Source organism: Atheta coriaria, unplaced genomic scaffold (genome assembly GCF_025399875.1).
Source record: "Atheta coriaria isolate IRGN ID8LTWV9N9 unplaced genomic scaffold, Caltech_Dcor_3.1 hic_scaffold_5_pilon, whole genome shotgun sequence".
Classification (NCBI taxonomy): domain Eukaryota; kingdom Metazoa; phylum Arthropoda; class Insecta; order Coleoptera; family Staphylinidae; genus Dalotia; species Dalotia coriaria.
This window is the reverse complement of record NW_027045447.1, coordinates 9,202,307-9,227,482: the sequence shown is the minus strand read 5'-3', so window position 1 is coordinate 9,227,482 and position 25,176 is coordinate 9,202,307. Positions and strand designations below refer to the sequence as shown.

Here is a 25,176-nt window from a genome sequence, read left to right as displayed (position 1 = left end):
TCCATGTCTGAAAACAAGAAACCAATCAAAGCATAAAAAAAACTAGAATGTATTCGGTTCCGGACAGTTTGCCTTTGAGATTAACTCTTGAAAAATGCACCCCTTCACTAAGTGCCACCGATGAGTAGCGGAGGTGAAAGATATTACGGTTTAAAGTTGCCTCGGATTACACTCGGTGGCATTTTTATGCAGCCAGCAAACCATTTTGTTACGCTTCCTGCTCTTCACCCTCCAAAAACCCGAAGCAATCTAATAACCTAAGAAAAAAATTTAAACACAAAAATTATACTTCCTTATAACTTATACATTCTTCTGTTAATACCACATCGATTTTTCTTCTTTTCGCCTCTCCTCTCAGCGCTCATTTATTAACACTCACGACGTGACCGCCCCTCTCCCTGCGCGCGCCAACAAAATTAAATTCACTAAATGGGACTTAAGGAGTCAGCGGAAAATCAGTTAATAAGATCTTGGAAAACAATCGCATTTCCAAAATGGCCGCCGTGCGCACGTAGCCATGGTGGTGGGTGGCAGTCGCGCAGCGCGTTGAAACAATTGCGAGCACGGTGCGCCGGCGGTGGGCGACGGCGGCAACCGCGGCAAGCGCCGCCTCCGCGCTTGCTGCGCTGTTGGTTGGCGGCGGCCGCCCGCCGGGCAACTGTATCAGTTGTAGAAGGGCGCCAATGGCGGCCGGGGACGGGCGGCGGCGCCCGCAGCTGCCGCCGCTCTCTCCGGGCAGCATTACGGTCGCCCGCATCGTGCCCTACATCCGACCGACCCCGGCCTGCTGCGTCTATACGGTTAGTACAATTTATATTTTAAAATAACTAAAAATAAAATTTAATAAATTTTGCTTTATTAAGCATTATATTGAATTTTTTTAATATTTATTTATTAATTATTATAAATATTGATTTTTTATGTAGATGTCGGGTGGCTGGCACAAAAATCGTCCCCCGTGCGCAGTAAACACCAAAACCTAGGAAAACTCGACGGAAAACGGCTGAGTGAAACATTTTTGACGTGATTCCGGATCGAGGAGAGTTACGTAAGACTAGCCCGCGCACACGCCAAGCCCAAGGACGCGCGCGACGCTGAAAGAAATTGCGCGGCGCGGACAGCGCGTCGGATACGCCAAAAGTAGCGCCGCGAACGAGTAAAAAGGACGTCGGTCGCGTTCCCAGCGAGGATGCCAGCATTCGACCACTTTGATGCGCTCAAATCCAAAGCCGGGGGTGCTTTCAGCGGATGGTAAGTACAATTACATCATTTTTTAATCAATTTTCACAAAAAATTAATTTTATTACGATAAATGACGTAAAATATAATATTTTGTGTAATATGGAGGGTAGTGATGTTAGAATGTGTGAAATACAAGGACAGGAGAGGTAATGACGAGCTGAAAAAGGTTCAAGCGTCAGATTGCTGTGTGATCTGCGATTAAGTGCATGGGGATGCTTGACACGTTCGCAAGCTCATACAAAAAGGGCAGAACACGACCTCGTTTTGTTCGATAGGTCACACAACTTTTTTTTTGTTTTTCGTATATGTATTAATCGTTAATCACATTTATAACATGAATTTGACTATATATAAAAGTAAAATTGATTTTTTCGTGTTTTTTGATGAGAAAATAAAAATAGAATTGAAAAGAAGAGAAAAAAGTTAAAGAAAGAAGCAAAAACACATTACGAATATGGGTCTGTTTGGGGGTATATTTCGCGGCGATGTAATGGGGTGTTTACGACCCAACCGAGCTCAACAAATTGCCCCGCTGGGATATGAATTAAATCTCGAAGCCGCCGCCGACGCCGTCGACAAGCGCCAAACAGCGCGTTTCGTTTAAATGTGAAGTGCAAAAACGACGAGAAATCCACGATATTGACTCGCAAAACATTCACCAATACACCAATATACTAAAAATAAAATCCAAGACAAATTCACCTACCAAAAAAATCAATTTAATGAAATAATATTAAATTAAACGTATTTAATTAATATTTTCAAACAGAAAATTAAAAAAATAAATAAACCGATTGAAGTTGAATGTATTTTGATGATTATTTATAATACAGGTTCGGACGAAATTCGGACACGAGTCGGTCTGTAAAGCGGATTATAAAGTACTATAAGACCCGTTTAGTGCGAGCACAATCGCGGGAGCGGTTGCTAGCGGAGATTCATCCCGATGTAGGGATGCAAAGCTACAAAACTCACTACACAACTCAACTAGACTTTGCCAAATTCCTCTCGAAGCGGATTTGTGCAATTATATTCGTATTATCAATTTACGCAAGAAATGAATTTAAAATCTAAGAATTCTTTTGATTTTGATTTGTCACGTCTGTAGACAGGCAGGAAAACAAAACAAGAAATAAATCACAGACAATGTGGAGAAGGAGAAAATATAAAAAGATTTTCTTCAATTGAGTGTTGTGGCTGGTTTCGGCACGCACACGACAAGATTGTTGTTTGCCAAAGCGAGGAAAATATTTAGTTGTGCGCGAGGAGGGATGCGGAGATGTGGAAACGCGGCAGCATAAATCCAGGATTACGTCCCGCTTTCGTCCTTATCGCCGCAAACCAGTGAAGCGTTACAAACCAAAAGTGCGTTTATTTCTTTCTACTGTATCTACTGTATCGAACACAATCATATAATAATCCACTGGGTGTTTCAGAGGGTAAAAATTTAATAAACAATGATTTTTTGGTAAAATCTGTTGATATAGTGCTCAGTTTTGATAAAAAAAAGAGAGAAATTTTCTATTACATATTTTGACATGAAATAAAGGTTATGGAAGCAAATGCGCCATCTGAAGTCAAATTATATAACTATAATAACCATTATTGAAGTTTTTCTCCAACTCTTTTGCATATTTCAACCTTAATTATTTTGTAAGCAAACTTTATAAATTTACTCATTGGTCTATTCTAAAGATTTCCTGAAAATTTCATCAAAACATCCAATAGTTTTTGAAAAAATTGTAAATATTCATCCAAATATTCATTTATAACTCATTTTGAGGTTAGTTTTCAATTGAATAAAATAAAAACACTTTCTAAACTAGTGTTTATGTGATATTATCATATCTTTAATGCTTAGCCATTAAAATACTGAAAATTTTGCAGTTATTTGATGTAATAAAGTTGGAAGGTAATAAAATTTCCGCTTTTGATTGACGGTCATTGGAGAAGATGAAATTTAAGCAACCGTTGCTTTTACTCTAGAAAAAGCAGGGGAAGACGACCGAAAACCGAATGAAGGAAGACATATAAGGATGATAAAGTGCGCGCGAAAAGGAAATAAATGACAAACCTTCTCCCCGCTTCTTTTTTCTTTCTTTTTTTTTACTTCAACATTATGTGCGTGATTTATATTATATTCTGATACAGAGGGGCGTTGGAAAAATACAAATTCATAATACAAAATGCTGAGATAAATTCCATCATCGAAAAGTCAAAATGGCCGAAGGGAGACAAAAAAAAGAAAAAGTTATTAAATATAATTGGCTATCAGGCAGATAATATTTCCTGGGTTTATTGTCCATCGGGGGATTTATATCAATCAGTGTTAGAGGGGCTTAGAAAACATCAAAATGAAAGGAAAACGATGACCAGTCGTACATGACAAAGGTTTTGACAACTGACAGCTCAACATAACCTCTAAATACTTACCTTTAGGTTAAATGTATGAAAAAAACATTAAATACTTAAATACTTACTGGTAGAGAGTAAATATTTGACTATGAAGTGTTGAGAAGGATTCTCTGCTACGCGAACGCAAAGACGACGGCATGGAAATCTCTTAATCAGGCCATTAGTAAGGATCGGCGTCGGTTCGTGCCGTCCGTCCTGATGAATGCCGAATGTCGCCGAAGGGGCGGCAAAGCCCATTATGGTATTAAGCTACCCTTCGTGTCCTCGCGTCCTCGCCGCCTTACAACCACGTTGTCATTGTGTGACGATGTGCTGTGTTCGATGCAAACTTTCTCTCGACGAGGTTTTTGCTAATAGCCCGCCGCTAATTACTCCTCTCGGGGAGAATAATATCATGCGACGCATGCTGAATATTGATATATGAATAATGAAGAGTCGCGCCAACACTCAGATTCAAACAGAATTGATAATATCGTAAATATTTCAAAAATTTTATAATTTTGTATGCAGTTATATAATAATGGGGTTGATGGATTTATAGAAAGGGGTGTGCGGGATACAATTGAGTAAAAAAGCTTTCATACCCATTAATTCCATTGTCTCGGAGTAGAAGCAAGTAAACCCACCCTTTTTGTCTACATCCCTTGTATTTGTTGCGCATTTATTCAAATATTCAAACGTACAACGCAAAAAATAAAATAATTTTTTTAAAAATGAAAATTGTGTCTCAGGTGGTGATTTTTAAGTTTTTAAATTTAAATTTCAATTTCGATAAGTTAGGAGTATTTTTCCACTCTAATTAGCGTAATTAGAGACAAAACGTCATCAATCACATGATGTCACCCGTCGCATCGCTTTACTAATTGTCAGCGAAAGGAAACGCGGCGAAAAGCCTGAAGGCAAGCGACGTAAACCGCCCCTTTGCGCACTTTAACGTCGAAATATCCAACATCAAGATGTCAGCGTCACAAATGCACGGGATGAGTTGGATTTGCACAACTCGATTATCGACTTTCACTATCATTATGAGAGGCATTACTAAAACTTTCTTAATTTAATTCACAACTGAAATCTAAACTTTGTGATGTGTTCAGGAGTTGAAGGAAACACTTTGAAAGATTGTTTAGATTTTAATTTGGAAATAGAAACTGAAAAAGATGAAAATATTACGATAATAGGTATATTTTTTTATCCAGCACTCAAGTATTTATTATTTACATCATTTTAAATAGATTTATACATTTAACTAATGAAAATATTTTAAAGCTATTAAATAAGTTTCTGTATTATTCTTTGATTTAACAGTACTAATATTTTAATTATAAAAATAAATATTTTCATATTTTCATTATTTTTCTTTATTTTTATTTTTTTACTTCTTCTTTTAAAACGGCAGTTTTTGGACACAAAGAGTGGTATTTTAAACACGAACGGTCAATGCCGTGTCTAAAGTACTTTAGTCACGGGTTTTAGTCACGGATTTTAGCTCTCAAACAATCTCGTGACAAAAATTCCTATTTAGCTAGTTCGTACTTAATTGAACACAATAAAAATGTAATATTACTGAAAATCCTTGAAATAGCAACGTTCGGCAATTACCACACAATTTTTAATTGCTACTTCAATGCATCATAAAATCTGTAAAACTCGTTAACATGATAAAAACACACACTCACCGATTGAATTTAAACCACATCATAAAAATACTCAAACATTCACAAAAATTTACATCCTTAATCATTATAAAGAATATTATACTGACATTGCATACTCCAAGCATTATTATTAAAGAAAATTGTCACACAGGGCTCCAAATTAACATCGGAATTATACACAATGGCTTGTGCAGCAGGCAGAGTATTACTCAAAACAGTTCCTAAACAAATATTACCTACTTTTGCTATAACTTTACTATTTTTCATCAAAACAACTTGATATCGATACTTGGCTGCACTCACATTATCTCCATTAATCAATTCAGCACGACATTGTAAAACTAGATCACTATATTTTATCCGTATACAAAATACTTTCGATCGGTATAAAATATATATAGTAGACATGGATTCATTTTGAAATGTCCACGTACAAATCGAATAATTACTTTTAATATCATGATTCTTTTCATAATGCTCACATAATTTATGTGCGGAAAATCCAGTCCTACAATCGGGACAAATGAGTGTCCGGAAAGCACATACTTTATTATGTTCTATTCTATTACTCAATTTAACAAACTCCAAGCATCCGGCGTCTAAATTATCACAAACAAAAAGCGGATCATTTAAAAAATACTTTAAAGTTACATTCACGTCAATTAATCGTTGGGGAATCTTGCATATTGAACACGCTTGGATTCTTGTAGCGCAGGCAACACAACATACATGCGCATTGACACAATGTTTTATATGTCCAAGTAATTGCTTCTGACACACTGTACATTTATTCACTTTGATGCAATATGCGCGTATATTCTCATAATCATAGAAATAAATCGTAATCTTGGCTTCGGGATGCAGTAAAACTGTTTTTTGCAGTAAAGTATTCGTTAATTCCTCATCGAGTACATCCCTAAGAGATATCATATCTCCTTGCAGATATATATACATGTTTTTATATTGATATACAATTGTGAATGTGTTAATCGATGGCGAATAATCCAAGAGTTTTGAAACATTAAACGAAAGAAAGTTGCTTTGTTTAATGACACAAACCAAGAAATAATTATTTTTGTATTCAGCTAAGATTGCTTTGCTTCGACTGGTTTGTAGGTTTAATTTAATCTGCAGTGAGTTAAGCGTTACCTGCTCAACGTGTTCATGCACTGGAATGTGTTTTATAAATGCCTCCACATCCTTGAACGGCAGATTGTCGAAGGGACATGTGATTGGTCGATGAATGCATTCTTTCAAGTGTTCGAGGAAATGCTCACGAGTATTTTGAAGTTGCATTTCTCGTATCTGCATGGAAATTGCGCAGATTTTAAATGTTTCTGGATGAATGGTTGCACACAGTGACAATCACCAAATTTATCACATTTTCGGCAGTAGAGGTCGTTCCAGTTGACAGTTATACGGTTGAGTTTGTTAAATTCTTGAATGTATTTATTTTCCATGCTTTTAACGTCTTTTAACGTCTATAGTATTACATTCAACTGGTTAATGAGGTATCACAATTGAGACTGAGTGAAATAACTGCATTATTGCAGTCGTATGATGCATGTTTGTAGCGGGAGTTACCATGGCAGTGAAACGTTATTATTTATGTATATACGAGGAAGTGCAATATATGTGGATGTCATGCGAAGGTCATATTGATCCCGTGATTCACTGGGAAGTTTTTGACATAAATATTATTTATTATTAACCAGCTGACCAGGCGTAAATTCCTGAAAGAATTGTTTTACTATTGAAACAAAAATTTTGTCAAAAATTTGAGAAGTTCTGATCACGTTTCAATCGCAAGCTATTTGGGAAATATACACTATACGCATGTTGGATATAGACGAAGGCGGCGGAGGTTGCACACGATGACCTGCGGCACGCGATATTGGCGCTCGCCGCTTTCGTCTGTAAATATTTGCGCAGTCAACACGCGCTCGAACCGCGCGCGTACTTCGAATCCATCTGCCAGTGTCAACAAAATCCCTAATATCGGTAGCTTAATATCGACGGCGGGCGTACGTGCGGCCTCATCTCCGCCTCATCTTCATCTTCATCCCGGCTGAAGGCTCATCTGCATTTACATTTGCATTTACATGCGAACATTTAGGGTTCAATATGACAAGTTTCTGGTGATGTTTAACTAACAGTTAGATTTTATTCAATCATTTTAATAATCGAAATAAAATCATACTCATTGTATTGATTAATAAAATTTAGTTTTTCATGGTTTTTAGCCTCAAAAAGTTGATTTTTTTATACAAAAAATCAAAGTCGTGACTAAAGTACTTTTGTTACGAGTTTTAGTCACGGGTTTTTTTAAGTTTTAGTTTTTTTTTTGTTTTTTCGCAATGTGAATTCATCTTCCGTGAAGTATAATCGCAGATTGATCGTAAGCCCTACGATAAAGGGCCGTGCTCAACACTCTGTATAAATTTGAAGAACCCTCGTGTTTGCCAACGCGCTGACGAACACACTACACAGCAAATCTTCTTTATTGCGCTCGTCGGCTTCGACAATCCGCGTTTTCACCCGCTGCAGCAAATCCCGACCAAATCCGCGATGAAAACACAACGTGAAAAATGTCCTGCATTACAAAGAAATATATCATCATCGAAATACTTTATATTAATATATTTTATACTTACTTGCGTTTTGTGAAACAGTTCATCAGCTGAAGAGCTAAAGAGTAGATATATGTGTATGGAATGAAAGCGGGTTATTGTCGACATGATGACTAAGTTATATTAGCAACTGCATGGCTTGCTTCTGGCAGCAATGAAACAAAAAGGGGTCGAGATGTCGCCCCGCGCCGGAACGCCCGAATACATTATCGTCGTTTAACACTCAACGTAATTGTTCTCCCGAACGGCAGACGTTTCAATTAACTAAATGTTCCGGCGTTTAGGCATTCACCTGCTATACGATTCGCATATTCGCCATTTGGTTATCAGCGCCGTACATAAACACCCGGAACTGCGCTGCCATCGACGTTCAACCCCTGCGAGATTTCTATTCAAACAATGCCAAGTGAAAAAAAAGAACGAGCTTTAATCTAAATGCTAATTTAACAATTGTGCCAATGTTCGGGAGACATAGGTTACTGTTAAATCATCAAAAAAACTCTTTTTATTTTTTGAAGTTGTGAACTATTGCAATATAGGCAACTTTTGTTACATTATTAACTTTAATAATGTTTACTCTCAAATCATCAAAAACTTTTTCCATCAAAATTGATTTTTTGAAGTTGTGGCTTTAATTATCTTATAAACTGCAACGCAATAAACTTTTACAATATAGGCAACTATCGTTGCATTAGACGGGTAATAAATTTAATAAATTACTAACTTTACGAGTGCTATCAGTAATATTCAGCGTGTGCAGCCGCATCCACTATTACAGGATCCCATCCTGTCTGGTGCTTGGAATCGTCATCATAACAAACGTTTCCATTCGAAACGAACGGGCGAGTGAGCGCGGTTGCGTCGAGACGACTGGCGCCATGGCGCCCCCGAAAAAAAAACTATTTCCTTTCATCCCCTACTGCAACAACGCGGAGATGGAAACGTTAGTGGCGCCATGAAACTTTGGCGCAGAACGAAAACAAAACTATAGTAACAAGAAAACAAGATAACTTTCTGGTTATTTTGAGTTTATATCAAAAATTTTAAGAAAAGAAGACAAAATTTTGATAATTTTACAATGGATATTTAAGATTTATATCTATTTAATTAATTTTAATGAAATTTGAATAATTTTTCTTTCATTCTGCAGAAATGTTTACGATTTTCTAAATTTTTTGATGAAATAAATAATTTTTCATTCATTTTACTAGTAAATAGTTATATATTATGTTTATATTAATTCAAAAGTTGTAAAAATATTTAAGATCTAGTTTCGAGCTACTTTTAGGCAAGTTTGTTGACTTCTCGCGTTGTATGGACTTCTGTTGTGAGTTCTGTTTGCTGCTCACGTTCTCGCAGTTCCGAAAGCCGACAAAACGCCGCCAACGACTTCAGCAGCAAAAAAAAACACATAAAAGGAAGCAGGCTTATTAGAGCGTGTCCTCGGCGAGGCTTTTATGAATGCGCGTCCTTGCCGTCCCTCGCCCGAAAAGGATGAATGCAAACGAGCCAACTTTTTAAAGGGATTATAACATGAATGGCTTTTAAAAATGATACTCCTACTCACCAAACTCATAAAACATAAAAATTCACACAAAATGACTAACAAAACACCTAATTCTAACATGTATAGATTTTTTAAATACATGAATTGATATTACATGTTTATAATTAGATTTTTTAGAATTGTTTGATTTGATGTTGGAAATTTTAATTACATTCTGCTTTGTTTGCACGCGAGGGTATTCCGTTGCGTCTCGTCGGTTAATTTAAACAAGAATATAATAAGAGTGAAGTTGGGAGTTGATTTGGCTTCGCGTTCTTCATTAGAGGGTCGGTTGGTTGCATCATTGCTCTCGTCGATACAGCGTGCAACTACACTGGTTGTAATACACCAAGGTCGTAAATGTACTCCTGTGGAGTTTACTCCCTCTTTAAATGGAAAATCAATTTGTTGGTTGCTGCTTGAGTGCTTCTTCCCATTTGATTATTTTGCATGCTTTCAACTTTCGAATAAAACAATGCGTTGTTTTGTCCTACTGCGCATGCGCAGTATGTTTTATTTATTCTTATATTTGCAATGCTTGCAATTGACTCAAAACCCCATTACAGCTGTCATTACGATTACGATTGCGATTAGTATTAGTAAAATCTCGATTTCGTGCGTGCATTGAAACGGAACGCTTATAAAAGCGCATAAAAGGCCCCGCTGAACGGAGGGCTATCAACGCCCGACTGAGGTTTTGTTGATTTCCCTTGGGCGCACACACACAGATACATATGTGCGGCGCGAATTCGGCGGTTTCAAGGGGATCAACTCCTTTTTAACGCAGCATCAGCGGCGCGCTATCGGCGGTCACGGTTGAATGGGCGCGCCGATCCGGCGCTCATCTTCCGCAGCCAGCGCGCATAAATGAGACTCTGCGGGGAGCTCACTTTTATATTTCGTCAACACAAGCTAAGAACTACATTTTACGGACGGGAAATGACGCAGATGGATTACAGCTAGATTTTTGTCAGAAAAAAATAGGAAAAATTGACAGAAAAGTAAAAAAAGTTATATTTTTGCAACTAAAAGTGAAAAAATTAATTTTACAATTTATTTTAATTAGTTTGCTTGCAGAATTAATTTTTAAACGCATTCTGTGACAGTTTTTAAGAAAAAATATAAAATTGTTATTTTTACAACTTTCCTTGCAATTTCTTCACATTTTCCCAACTTTTTATCATTCCTTGAACTTCTACAAACATTTTAAAGTCAAAATTAGCAAAATCCGTTCAGCCGTTTTCGAGTTATAGCAAAACATACAAACGTCAATCGATTTTCGTTGATATTTATTACAAAAAATACTAAATCAAACAAATTTCCACAATATTCTCAACAAAATATAAATGTATTTCTTATTTTTCACAAATTTTAGACTCTATTCATGATATCCTTCCGGTTGTGTAGATGGACCGTACGTAATTGGACACAATGGCTGCCCTCGCGTCGATAGCGCATCCTTGGATCCTCACATTTACGCTCGATTGTTGACGGTTTCCTAATCTGATAACTCCACACCCGGCTGTCCGCTCGCGCGCAGATGGACCGATGATTGGGACGGAAATTCAATAAATCATCCCTCGCCCGATTGGATTTTTTGATATAATGCATTGCAAAACGTCCAGCAGCGCAAATCGACTGACACAAATGCAATTTGTTAATTGCGCTTGACTTTTATTGCTTTTTCCCGAGAGGAAATAATTCCGTAATTCCGTAATTTGGTCACAACAAAAACACACATCGACTTCTCAACTTCCAACTTTGAAACTGTTTTAATTCGGCATTGATTGCAATTTATTCGAAATTAAATCAGAACGCGCTTCAAGTTTTAATCATTACTTCCTTCATTACTTTGTTTCTTTGTCCGTTGGATTACTGCTGTCGAAGGAAAAAAATCTTAAGATTTACGTTTTTCATTGAGGCATCGTCGGGAATTGTTTGAAAGCGGTACGGCGCTTTTTTTCGATTCAGAGGGTGTTAATTGAAACCCGTGCTGCTCACGCTCATTGCTTTCCATGGTTTCGGCGTTTTCTTGCCACGGCGAAGACGCGTGCAGACAGGAAACGTTTAAATGAGGGTTAACGCTATCCGACGCTTATCTAAAGCTGCAGTCCTGGCTCTGTCGTGATTACGATTACGATTGCCATGGCTTTCGAGGAGTTTTCCACGCGGGGTTTAAATCCCCGGCAAGAAAATGAGTGTTAAACACTCTAAGCAAAGCTTTTAAATCTCAAAAATAAAGATTTAACATTTTTCCAAATCAGAAATATATTATAACTTCAATATAGGCAAAACAATATACAATTAAATCTGTCTGCTCTAAAGAATCATTGTTTGTTTGTACCTTCAACGTCTTGAGCACTGTCTGCCGCCATTAACATGATTAAATTTTCGGTGCCAGGCATCATTGTACGCGCGCTTCTCAGTTCCGGCAGGAATACACAGTTTTACATGCCGTCGAACACGATGCCGGCGATGTAAGCGTGCGAGTGACGAAACACAAAGGCTGGTGGAGAGTATGTGTCTAGGAAACTATGAATGTGTGTGGTGGTGTGGGTTGAGAAGACCACAACAAAGCATCCGACGGGGGTATTGTTCACATTGTTTGAAATCTCGTTCGGTTGAAACCGTATCACTTACGGTAAATTAAAAATTTCGCGTGGTTTTGCCACCCACAAACTGAAATTTCATTGTTCATATTATCTTTCCAAGATTAAATTGATGTTTTATCATATTAAGGAAAAACTAGTTTTTGCAACAACATAATTGGCGGAAATTTTAAGGAAAATTGATTATTGTAGTTTTGTTTATCTGGCGCGCATCTGTGCACCACATTCATAATTATTTTATTAAGGTTAACTTTAAATGTTTGTTTTTTTAAGTAAAAACTTTTTTAGAATTGTTGTGATTTCAAAATTAATTAAATGACACTAAAAAGAAACAAACAAGACAAAATTTCCAATTAAATTAGCCCCACCCCTCTTGACATTTTTTTCTTAAGACATAAAATTTCATCTCTCTGATTTCCGTTTCATCTTATATATCTTATCGAAAATAGTCCGTAGATTAAGACGCTGCGATCAGATCTTAAATATCTCTTTTAGTTTACGAGATATTCGCGATTGAATAAAATGGGCAAAAATTGAAAAATGTCACTTTTTAGTACTTTTAGTGGCGTTTTTTGACCTTTCACTGTTGGTAATATAATCATTTTATATTATAATCTGATAGAGAATTTTCCAATCTTTCATAATCAGCAATTCGTTGGTGGCAATCGCTTTTAGTTTACGAGATATTAATTATCAAAAATCGTCGAAAAAAAGTATCTAGCACCCCCCCTTGGCAATTTTTTCTTAAGAATGAAAAATTTTATCTCTCAGATTTCCGTTTTAACTATCTTATCTTATAGAGAATAGTCCGTTGATTAAAACGGTGCGATCAGATCTTAAATATCTCTTTTAGTTTACGAGATATTCGCGATTGAATAAAATGGGCAAAAATTGAAAAATGTCACTTTTTAGTACTTTTAGTGGCGTTTTTTGACCTTTCACTGTTGGTAATATAATCATTTTATATTATAATCTGATAGAGAATTTTCCAATCTTTCATAATCAGCAATTCGTTGGTTGCTATCGCTTTTAGTTTACGAGATATTAATTATCAAAAATCGTCGAAAAAAAGTATCAAGCACCCCCCCTTGGCAATTTTTTCTTAAGAATGAAAAATTTTATCTCTCAGATTTCCGTTTTAACTATCTTATCTTATAGAGAATAGTCCGTAGATTAAAACGCTGCGATCAGATCTTAAATATCTCTTTTAGTTTACGAGATATTCGCGATTGAATAAAATGGGCAAAAATTGAAAAATGTCACTTTTTAGTACTTTTAGTGGCGTTTTTGACCTTTCACTGTTGGTAATATAATCATTTTATATTATAATCTGATAGAGAATTTTCCAATCTTTCATAATCAGCAATTCGTTGGTTGCTATCGCTTTTAGTTCACGAGATATTAATTATCAAAAATCGTCGAAAAAAAGTATCAAGCACCCCCCCTTGGCAATTTTTTCTTAAGAATGAAAAATTTTATCTCTCAGATTTCCGTTTTAACTATCTTATCTTATAGAGAATAGTCCGTAGATTAAGACGCTGCGATCAGATCTTAAATATCTCTTTTAGTTTACGAGATATTCACAACTGAAATAAATCGTCAAACATTGAAAAATTTGCAATTTTTACAAATCTAATATTTCGTTAGATATTATTTGATTTTCAAAGTTCTGTGGCATTTTACCGTTCCAACCATCAAACTACTTGAAAGACCGGCTACTGCTCAAGTGGAAAACTTAGTGCTTTCAGTCCTTCTGTTCTCCAGGCACGTGCAATCTCGTAATATACATGTTGAATTGCCTTAATAAAACCCAAGTTTCTAATAGACTTCCTGTTCAATATAAACTACATACAAAGTGTGCAAATACTCAAAATATCTATTTCTATATAATTCAACCCGAACAGATTTTAATTAATTTGCATTGTGCGAAGAATACACGAAAGTCAGCCCTCTGCCGAGTCAGCAACGCACTAAACTCCACTTTGTCTCCTCCGCATCCTTTCAAGCGGTAATTGTAACGTTGGTTACGTTTCTGGCTTCGCAGCACGATTCGAATGATTTGTGAAGCCAGCGATCGTGATTTAAAGCAGCGCCGCCACTACTACCACCGCCGCCGCCGCAGCCGCAAGGGCCGAAAATCTAATAACACAGTGTGTTTCCACGCGATTTAATTGAAAACGCCCCGTTGTGCAACGCAGAGTGCGTTGAATTAGAACAGCAACATGCGGTATAATTTTAAAGCACCGCTGTATCCATTGCCCTAAACGTCATGTATCATGTTTGATGCGCGCACCCTCAGCGCCAGTCGCATCCCCTCGAAAATGAAGCGGCGAGCGCTAAAAGCGAAACGCGTGACGTCGACAACGTGCGCGTTTTTATTCTTCGCGCGCCGCATGAGGGTGCCCACGCTTTCAAATGGTTTTCAATGGTTTGCTGGCTTCATAATGTTTCATAATGCACTGGCGACAAAACGCCAGCGAGTCGAAAGTGAGGGGTGGATGGAAAGCGATTGTTACAAATATTTTATTACAGTTATTAATTTTATTACTTTATCAAAACATGCAAAGATCAAAATTTTAAAAATGATTTTAAGCTTATTTATTTTATTCAGAAATGAAATTGATTTCTGTGCAATATATGATACTCTTGTCTTGGTAAATATAATATCATCCCCTTCTTTGATAATAAGCCCCTTTTTGGAGCGGCTAATAACTCTGCTTTACTGATGATTATCTTTAATAAAGTCCGTCCGCCCTGTTTGATGTTTGCTTTCATTTCAAACATGTTGCATGTTTACATTAATTGGGAGTTGATTTTGATACCATGTTATTATGTGTCGAAGCATGTGCGTATTGTAAGGATATAAATTGATAGATTATGAAATGTATAAAACGAAAATTTGTGTGTAAAAAAGTTGAAAAAGAGTTTTGATGTGAAAAATGTAATAAAAAGTCATATACCGGCGTCAACTAATGACATCCTTTTGCTTTTTATGCATCAGAGGGTAAAATATAATGTAGAAGCATTGTCGTTTCATTGAATAGACTTTTATATGTATTTTTTGATAATATTTTTATTTGAAAAAATGCAAAAGTTTAGAGAAAAAATTAAAAACCAGTTTTTCCATGGTTTTGAGACACAAAAAGCGCCATTTAAAGACGGGTCGTGATTAAAGTACTTTAGTCACGGGCTTTAGTCACGAGGTAAAGAAATTAAGAAAAGACGAAAAAAAACACAAATTTAAAACGTAAGTTGTTGCAAATTCAAAATAGGAAATAATTTATTAAAAATATAATTTTGATGGTCCTATAATCATAATGAACCATCACTTATTACTTTTTTCCCTCATTTACTAGAAAACACACCCAAAGAATAAATCTCCACGCGAAGCAAACAGAATAAAATTGATCTTTGAAGGGTGGCAACTGCATTAACACGTGATTGATGTCTTTCCGTGAAACTTCTTGCGACCCTCCGAAACCGCCTGGAAAGTGACCGCTGTTATGCCTGGTCCCTCACTATCCGTTCGCCTGTGACGCCGTCGCGACTCGACATTGACAGAAACAATCATTTGCTTTTCTATTTTACTTAAAACGACCTTCACATCGTGGCTTTCCAAAGGGAAAAAATCCACGGGGGTTGTGTCTCGTTGCGGACCGGAAACCATCGGCCGAAAGCAAGAGAAATGTTTGCCGTTGGTCTGAAAGCAGGGCAAAGATCCTTTTAAGGTTTCCTTTCTTATTCCACTTCATCCTGCAATCTCTTTTTCTTCGCTTTGCAATCTGAGGGAGTCAAAGAGTAATAGTGGTTAAAAGTGCTGTGAATAGGGACATAAAAAGTACATTTTGTGTCGATTTTTCTTATTTTTTTGAAATAATGGAATTAGAAAAATAAAAATAAATTTAGATGTGATTTATTTTTATTTGATAGTTTTTGAATTGTTGAATATTTTTGTTTTTGTCTGTGAAAAGAAATAAAAAAAAACTGGAGATAAAAATCAAAGGGGGAAACAAAACGCATCTCAATTCGATTTTGATCTGAAGAAAGCACAACCGCCTCCTTTTCCACCCCCATTGCTTCTATTCCGCTTCCTTTATAGTTTCTGAATGCAAATCAAAATGCGTTGCAATCGCAATAAAAGCGTCTCGAATACGCGACGCTAACAAATTGAATCTTTATGCACCAAAAAATCCACACGCTGATTTTCTGAAACCAAAAGATATCTTTTTTATAAACTAAAATAAAAAATTGAATAAAACAATTTCTATTTACAATTCTTAGACATAAAAAAAAACTGCAATGAATTAACCTAATTTATTACGCTTGTAAATGCAAGCCCGTGTTGATTTGTAAACAAGTTTGTTAGCTGCGAACACGTTTTTTTCGCCGTCCTCAGCGCGGGTGGCGAGGGATGACAATGCCAGCGCGTAAACGAGTAAACGATGCGCGTACAATCGAGGATCGAACGACACCGAGCGGGCGAGCGTGACGATACGCCGGCGAAGGCAATCCAATTCATGATCTCATTCCACAGCCTCTTTCCGAAAATCAACAATAACACAAAAATTACCATCACAACCACATCACACTTTCAAACAAATCAAAACTCATATTAATACACAACTTAAACAAAAAACTAAAAAATTAATCACTGTGTTATACACTCGTAATTAATTTATATCTCCAAGAATGTTTATGGAAACATGTCGATTGTCTGGACGAAGAACGAGAAACTAAGGGCCAAACATCCGTAAGCGGGGCGCGCCTGAAGGAAAAAGTAGAGTAAAACCGAAATGATGCCAAAGTCACGTGACCAGAGAGAGCTGAATAAAGTAGGGATTCCGGGCGCCAAACGGGAGCCGACGGCGGTCGGCAGTCTCGACGGCGGCGACGGACCGGCTTTTCAGTCTTCCGGGTTTATTCTGCACAGCATCACACGGCATAATAACTCGAGAATTCGTTTAACCTAGAATTCACGTGTGTAAATCATTAAAAAGCTGAAAATATGAAGTAAAATGTGTTTTTTCGACAAACTTCTAGAGTAGTACTTCAAAACGCTAAAAAATTGTGAAAAACTAGTGAAAATCTATTAAAATGGGAAAATTTAAATGGTAAATTCATTTTATTATAGTGTTTAATTAGGGTAGAAGTGAAATGAGCGCAAAAGTAGTAGAATCTTCTAAAATGAAAGAAAAGTCCAAATGAAAATCAACAGGTTGGAAGTTTCAAACGGAAAACCCAAGGCGAAAACGTCTCCCGTGAGACTCCTGAGGTTTTCCACAGTTTCACACCATTTATTATTTATTTTCTTTGTTTATTTACTCAAAATGCCAATAAAATTTCATTCAAATTTTTTTCTCTAAATTTTATTTTCTTGTTTCTCATTTGTATTCATTACATTCACGAATATCTACGATTACATCAGTAAATAATGCAATAATGCCAATACGAACGTAACGAGCCTGATCGTATTACGCTAATAATGCTGAAGTTGCGCGCCGGCTGAAAAATAAGCGCGGATAAAAAACGTCTTTCGTATAAAATAGCACGCAGGCGGACGTGAAGACAGAGGCGTAAAGTATAACAGAGTGTCGTCTTAATTTCAACGCACCTCATTTCGTATTCACAGCATCACGATGCACACAAAAAATAAAAAGAATTGAGTTTTAGTTATTTGCATTAATCGAATGCAATACGAATAAAAAATCGTTATATTGTGAGTTATTTTTTGTGCGGAAATAAGATTTATTAAGAAATAGAAGGAAACGAAGACAAAAATATAGTTTGCGCACAGAAGAAGAAGATATTGATCTCGATATTTGATTTCACTCTCCGTTTGCTTCGCCGCTTGATGTTTGCTGTTTTCACTCCAAGGGAAATATACAAAGTGTTTCGCAAACATAAATTTTTCATAAATATATTAATAACTTCAAAACGACAAAAAATGTTTTTGAAAAATTTTATTTTTGTCAAATTTTAGCTTTTTATGTTTTCTGCCGAATATAATATTTGCTCGAACATCTCGTTTTTGCTTGTTTGTCAAAATCCATCCAGGACGTGGGGTGGAAGGTATCGTTGGCGACACGCATTCGAAAATAAGAGAACAAGAGCGATAAACGCTGCCTGCGTTGGGGTGGCGCCCCAGCTATGAATGAATATGCGCTCGCTTCTCGTGCCATGAATAGCGAAAGCGGCAAGTGACGTCGAGTGGACGGCGATATTAAGTCTTGAGGATGCGCTGGGTGGCGGAAAAACGCAGACGCCGCGTCGCCGAGACAGCCGCCGCGCTGACGAGCGCGATCCATTGTCATCTTCCATGCAATTATCGTTCGAGTGGTCCATTTCGCAAGACGCAGCATCGCAGGCAGGCGTTAAATTCATATCTAATTAGGTTGAAGGAAATGTGTTTGCGTTAATTTTATTGCGGTTATATTGTAATATGCATTTTTTTCCTGGTTTGAGCTTTAGTGTGAATACTTGTATATACGATCGCGAATGATAAGTGGCGCATTTCGCTCCTGATGCCCGGAACGTGACCGAACGCGTGGAAGGCTCCTTTGCTCCTTAATCCGGCGCGCAATCGTCCTGGATACGCGCACTCGTAAAAAGCTTTCTTTTCGCACGCAATTCCATGTTCCAAATACAAGTTTTACTTCTTTTATTTCCTCAATAACAAAGTGTATTATTTAATTTAAATAACAGATAATTGCGGTAATTTGTTGCGTAAAATGAATTTTCGTCATTTTAGTTGTTCGTGCTTATTCCGTGATGCATTAATGACGATTACGCTTTCAGCGCGCACCCCTCGCCTACCGGCAGGAGAGTGCTTTGTCTTCGTTTTACGCCTTTTTGGCGCGACACACGCTTTTCATCCTCGGCGCCCCGATAACAAATGCGCCCATCAACCGGTTACAACGGCATTAACGCATAAACACATCACCGAACCGCCGCGTCGTCGACACAGACAGATAACACTAAAAGCCGCCGCCCCCCGTGCTCGATTATTATCATAATGATGGACTGAAACTGGCCTGGAAACTTTTTGTCCTTTTGTATCTTCTACATAACATTAAACACAGTTTAAACGTCACGATATGTCTTTTTCGTCGTGTGTAAAGGAATATTATGTTTATGAGTCAATTTCCTTTGATTTCCGGTTGATGTCCGGGCGAACGCGTGTATGCTAATGCGATTTTCCTGTTTTTGATTAATGATAAAAGTTGATAGTTGCGGAACGTGATCGAAGGCTAATTTTTTGGGGTTTGGTGTGGATTGCAGGAAGAGCGGTGGAGATGGAGGTGGAGGTGGAGGATTGGGCGGCGGGCGGTACGAAGAGTTTGGATTGTCGCAGGACGGCGGCGCCGCCGACGACGCCAGCACGCCGGGCAGCAACGAGGAGCCGGAGCGGCCGCCGTTGCGACACATCGACAAGTACATCCGGCCGGAGTTGCCATGTCTATCGAAACGCGTCACCGTCGCGCTTCTTTCGTGCCTGGGGTTCATCGTTATGTTTGGGATGCGATGCAATATGGGTATGGCAAAACTACAACTCGAGAAAGAGGTAAGTAAATGAATTAAACTCTATTTGTATAAAAATTCAATAGTAACCATAAATTTTTGAGGTTAAATCAAATATGGCAACACTGTTGATTAACTGAATTGTGTTAATAGGCAACCCAAAGTGCACTGATGTTAGTTGTTTGATTAACAGTGTTAAATGTTGGTTTTCTTCATTTTGATTTGATTTTTGTGTAATTTTGATTTAATTTAGCGAAACGAATCGATGGCATCGGTCGACTCGTCAATCTTCTGGGGCTACCTGATCACACAGGTGCCGGGCGGCTTCCTAGCGACGAAATACCCAGCAAATCGGCTGTTTGGTGGCGCAATCGGTACCTCGTCCTTCCTCAATCTGCTCGTGCCGGGCGCCCTGATGCTCGGACCAGGTGCTATTATTATTGTCAGGGTGTTGCAAGGATTGGTCGAAGTAAGATTCGCATTGATGCACCGGGCATTTCCTCTCACCTTTCGTTTTCTCTTATTTCCCACAACTTCAAAACTTGTTTGGTTTTCTTTTGTCTATCCACACCGCAAAATGCATGTTCAATGAACGCACAAACAAAATTATACACATTTACAAATTAATATCAATTTAATTCACTGTACTTATAAAAATTAATTCTGCAAATTAATTTGTAATGTGTATGATGAGAATGTAGTCTGAAGCCCATACAAAGCACAAAAGCACTGATAAAAAAGCGCACAATAAGCACAAATCGCACAAAAGTCACGATTAGTAAGCAATGCACAAAGTGCACTCGTTTTATATTAATTTATTATCATTTTAGAACTACAACAATGCACAATATCAATTAAGACAATTTGACCAAACATCCCTGAAATCTAAAAAAATGAAAAACAAAAAATTGCATGATAATAATTTTTAATAACAAAGCACCATAAATGTTCGAATGCACTGCACCAGAATAATAAAATCAATATAATAAAAATTTTGCCCTAAAAGTAAATGATAATCAATGAAATTTAATTTTTTTATTTATTTCTTGCACCACTCAGCACTTTTTAAATGATAAAAACTTATTATGAATTAAAAACTTCAATATTTGATTAGTTGCACGTCCAATATCACAAAACTGCACAAATTTCATCTTTAAAAATTTATTTTACAATTTTTTATGAAAGTTCTCAAGTGGTAAATGTTCGTACTAATAAACTTGTGACCCAAAGCAGCTAGAATACTAAAATGTCACTCCGTGAGCAGGTAATGTCTTTACATCAAGCTGTTTTCCCGCAGGATCATATTTCTCACACATCACGTAAATTGTGCACAAGTAACGGACAACACACACGACGACGTGTTTGATTATTTGCTTTTAGTCTATTGTCACACACACGCCGAATACAAGTCAAAGAGTTACAAATTTAGGTTATGTTCAAATTTTCAATTCATCAAAATGGCTTCAAACACATGACACTCCGTTTTTGGGTTCATTATTACACAGTATGTGATTAGATTCGCTTTATTTAAGATTTTGACTTTTATTGGTAAAGTAGCTTAAAATTTAGACCTTGGTAATTTACAGGGTGTGACATATCCAGCGTGTCACGGCATTTGGAGGTATTGGGCACCGCCGCTGGAACGTTCACGTTTGGCAACACTGGCGTTTTGCGGATGCTATGCAGGCGTAATGTTTGCGATGCCCTTGTGCGGAGAGCTGATTAAACGCATCGGGTGGCAAGCGCCATTTTACTTCTACGGGTGTCTAGGAATCACATGGTTCCTGGCGTGGATCTGGTTGGTTTTTGAGCGGCCCAGCAAGCATCCGTCGATAGAGGCGCGAGAGCTCAAGTACATCGAGAGCTCGCTGGGTCAAGCGAATTCTAATCAGACGCTGCCGACGATAGCCAATACGCCATGGCGCGCGTTCTTCACTTCACTTCCGGTGTGGGCCATTTTCATTGCCAACTTCTGCAGATCATGGAACTTTTATCTGCTGGTGCTGTTTCAAGCTACGTATATCAATGATGTTTATGGGATTGATATTGAAGAGGTAAGTTTTAGAAATAATTTAATTTCGCTATAAATTTATGTTTTATTTTGTGTAGAATGCTATTTTGGGAGCGTTGCCACATTTGCTCATGACGATAATCGTGCCATCTGGTGGAATCCTGGCGGATTATCTTCGAAAACAAGAGATTATGACCACTACTCAAGTGAGAAAAGTTTTCAATTGTGGTGGGTTCGGTATGGAGGCGACTTTCTTCCTAGTGGTGGCGTTTTCCAAGTCTTACACTCAAGCCATCACAGCCCTGACGTTTGGTGTGGCGTTCAGTGGATTTGCAATTTCGGGTTTCAACGTTAATCACCTGGACATTGCTCCCAAATATGCGAGTATTCTCATGGGTATGTCCAATGGTATCGGGACGATAGCAGGATGTATTTGTCCAGTGGCGGTGCATCACCTAACAGATGCAAAAAGGGTAAATATAACAATATAATTACATTATTACCTAGAAATGTTTCGAGTTGAAATTTTTGTAATTTGCGAGTTGAACGCCCACGAAGACATTCAAAACGATAAATTTCGACATTAATATCTTGGTGTGCGGCGCACGCTCGCTGATTACGAAAGCGTTAAGTTGGAAGTCGGCGAGGGCGGCGACGCGTTGCGGCGATACATCATCGGCGGCGGCAAACCGCCCTGCCGCCGCCGAGAAAGCCAACCCTCTTTTTCGGTCGCGTTCCGCACGGCCGCACAAATTCCGCTGTAATGAACACGTCCTTTATGCCCGAAAGCGCATTACACATACTGATTTCCTCCGGGCCGGATGTCGCGCGGAGAGTGCATTATACTTGTACACTTAGTGCGAATTTATGATACGCATTTGAGTTATAGTTGCAAAGTTAGAAAGTGAGTTGTAAGTTTTAAAAGTTAAAAAAAATACGTTGTATTTTTTACTTTTACAGAATGCCGAAACATGGAAGGACGTTTTTATTCTGGGCGCTTGCATTCACTTTATGGGTGTTGTGTTCTACGCGATCTTCGCTTCCGGTGAGCTCCAAGAATGGGCTGAACCCAAGACTGATGAAGAGAAACAGTGGAACCCCATGGACGAGAATATTCACATCAAACAATCTGCATCGGTATGAAACAGAAAAAATAAATTTATAATTAATAATATTCATTTTAATGTTTTATTTTTTCTAATTAGGTGCAAAGCAATGGATTAGTTCAAACGTCCTTCACAAACCCGCCAAATTACGGCGCCGTGAACCAACCCCACGAAAAACCACCGCTGCCACCGCCTCCGCAGCAAATGCAACATCAACCACAACAACCGCCTCCGCATGGCGGCGTAAATCCATTTATGGCGGCGCCACCAACCGACGGTGTTTCCAACCCCTTCAATAATCCTTTCCGACAGGAACCGGTGCAGCCACCAGCTGAAGATGCCTACCTACACGGCACAATAAACGATAGAAATTATTAAAAACAATTTCAATAATAAATTAAAGAATATAATGGAAAATAAAGCGGAATACAACAAAGAAGATTTAGATAGTTACAAACAACCAAAACGACAAGGTATTCACACATCCACATACACAATGATAAACTGTGTTCGCATCATCCTTCCATCGTTTAGTTTGCATCGTGAGGCATCCAACATCAACGTATTAGCCATAAAAATGTTAACAAATAATTTGTAGGAAATGTAGACATATGATTTTAGTTTATTGCCGAATACATAAAAAGACGTCAATTTTTCGATTTATACCGCAAACATAAACAAGGAGAATTGAAATATGCGACAAAAAACATAGAAAAATTAGTGAAAAATTTTAGGCCTTTAGGCATAGGCATATATAATATAACTTTAGTCACTACATAATTTTGTGATACTTTTGATTTCATTTTAAAGTTTATACTTGTTAATGCGTTATCTAAATTCATAATTCATTAATTTTTATCGTATTATCATATCATATCATTTCGTTATAATGATTTTTGCTGTTCGTGTAATTTTTTCAAAGGTTTATTTGAAGATTTCTTATTGTTTTCAACTTTGAGGACCGCGTCGATAACCAACGCGTGCCCTCAAGCGGCTGTGCTGACAATAATAAGGCATTTGCTTGAACACTTCGCGAAAAGTTGTTCAATGCGCTTGCCAAATAAATTTAGAATTAACTTTAATTATAGTCGAATACTATGAATATTAAAACAAATAACAAATACATACGCGAGTGTTAAATAAAACAAACTTTAATTTACATAATAATTAATAAAAGACTTTAAAGTTTGTTTTTTAACACTCTATATAAATATCTAAATAAAAAACTAATTATACCGTTAATGCATATAAGATATTTATAAATATATCTAAATTATTGAAAATATTACGTAGTAAGATCACAAATTAATTTAAATTAATTGTTATCTCATTTATTTTTGATTTTTGGAATGGTTGAGTGTGAGAAGTGAAAATAAAACAAATAAAATCAGTTATAAAAAATGGAGGCTCCATTAGGGACACTGTACATGAATATTGAGAACGTATGAGTGTTATTTTTATAAAAAAATCAAAAAAATAAAAATTAATGATTTATTGTTATTTCCATTATAATTTTTGTATATTTTTGAAAGCACTTTATGCACAATTGCACTTTGGCACATAATTACGCACTCACTGCACTCGTTTAAATAATTTCACAAAATGTTCACTTTCTGCACTGTTTACCACGTGACGTCATTAATTGTTAAGTTATAAAATGTAATCTGACGTCACGTTAATCTCTATGTTAAATTCTCACTGTTCACGTCACTCTTATTGCACAGTTATGCACAAATGCACTAAAATTACTTTCGCTAACCACGCAATGATTAAAAACAACAAAAGAATGTTAAATATAGAATTTTCTGATCGGATTGGCATTAATGTTGTGCATGGATCGTTATCAAAACCAAGACATGAAGCTGATTGGATGATAAGATGACGTTTTCGTTTTCGTTTCAGGTCATTGCGTCGCGCTACGTCGCGATACTACGTGACTTGATTAACTCTAAGATAAACAAATTATTAACTAAACAAAAATGCGTAAATTTGCATTGATTATATATGTAAATAAAGCAGGAATGTGTAGATGCGATCACTATCACGCATCCATCATTCATGTATGAAGATATAAAGAAATATTAGCACACGAAACGAATATCATGTACATTTAATTAGATAACTAGCCATTTTATCAATTAACTGATGTAATTACGGCTAAGCTACACGATCAAAACAAGAACAATATTGTAATTCATTGATTGATGTATATGTACATTGGATAAGTTTAGTTAGGCGACAAATTACCCAAGAAACAATACAAGATAATAACAAAGCAAACAACAGCAGGAAGAATAACAAACTATAAATATTATAATTATTATAATATAATGTTTAATAAAATAATTATGACTTTAACATATAAAAAGATTGTAAGTGATAAGGAGTAAGTGAATATGTAAAGAGTAGTCGAGAAAAACATTGTAAAATGATATATCACCGAA

The 25,176-nt window shown here is 37.0% G+C and overlaps 1 protein-coding gene and 1 long non-coding RNA gene across 3 annotated transcripts; one reads left to right on the top strand and one right to left on the bottom strand.

Moving 5' to 3' along the window:
• The first annotated feature begins 661 nt into the window (after positions 1 to 661).
• On the top strand, positions 662 to 25,176 carry VGlut (Vesicular glutamate transporter). 2 transcript variants are annotated; one of them, XR_010548327.1, is made up of 9 exons: positions 662 to 800; positions 927 to 1,251; positions 19,376 to 19,658; positions 19,869 to 20,084; positions 21,202 to 21,669; positions 21,725 to 22,099; positions 22,587 to 22,763; positions 22,832 to 23,205; positions 24,635 to 25,176. XR_010548327.1 is itself a non-coding variant. In XM_065303100.1 (8 exons), exons 2-8 carry the CDS (start codon positions 1,190 to 1,192, stop codon positions 23,108 to 23,110), a joined length of 1,860 nt encoding a protein of 619 aa, XP_065159172.1. In that variant the 5' UTR covers positions 662 to 800; positions 927 to 1,189; the 3' UTR covers positions 23,111 to 25,176. The 2 variants fall into 2 exon arrangements, 1 of the variants encoding a protein (XP_065159172.1); XM_065303100.1 differs by having other exon boundaries at positions 22,832 to 25,176.
• LOC135792628 (uncharacterized) lies at positions 5,421 to 6,834 on the bottom strand. The gene is made up of 2 exons (XR_010548407.1): positions 6,682 to 6,834; positions 5,421 to 6,617 (listed from the first exon to the last, which is right to left on the bottom strand). It is a non-coding gene; the product is annotated as an uncharacterized lncRNA (long non-coding RNA).

Excerpts from the sequence above, each read along its gene's own strand:
- VGlut (XM_065303100.1), top strand. The coding sequence starts at position 1,190 with ATGCCAGCATTCGACCACTTTGATGCGCTCAAATCCAAAGCCGGGGGT. Across the intron at positions 19,659-19,868 it reads AACTACAACTCGAGAAAGAG|CGAAACGAATCGATGGCATC; the intron begins GTAAGTAAATGA and ends GATTTAATTTAG. Across the intron at positions 20,085-21,201 it reads TGTTGCAAGGATTGGTCGAA|GGTGTGACATATCCAGCGTG; the intron begins GTAAGATTCGCA and ends GGTAATTTACAG.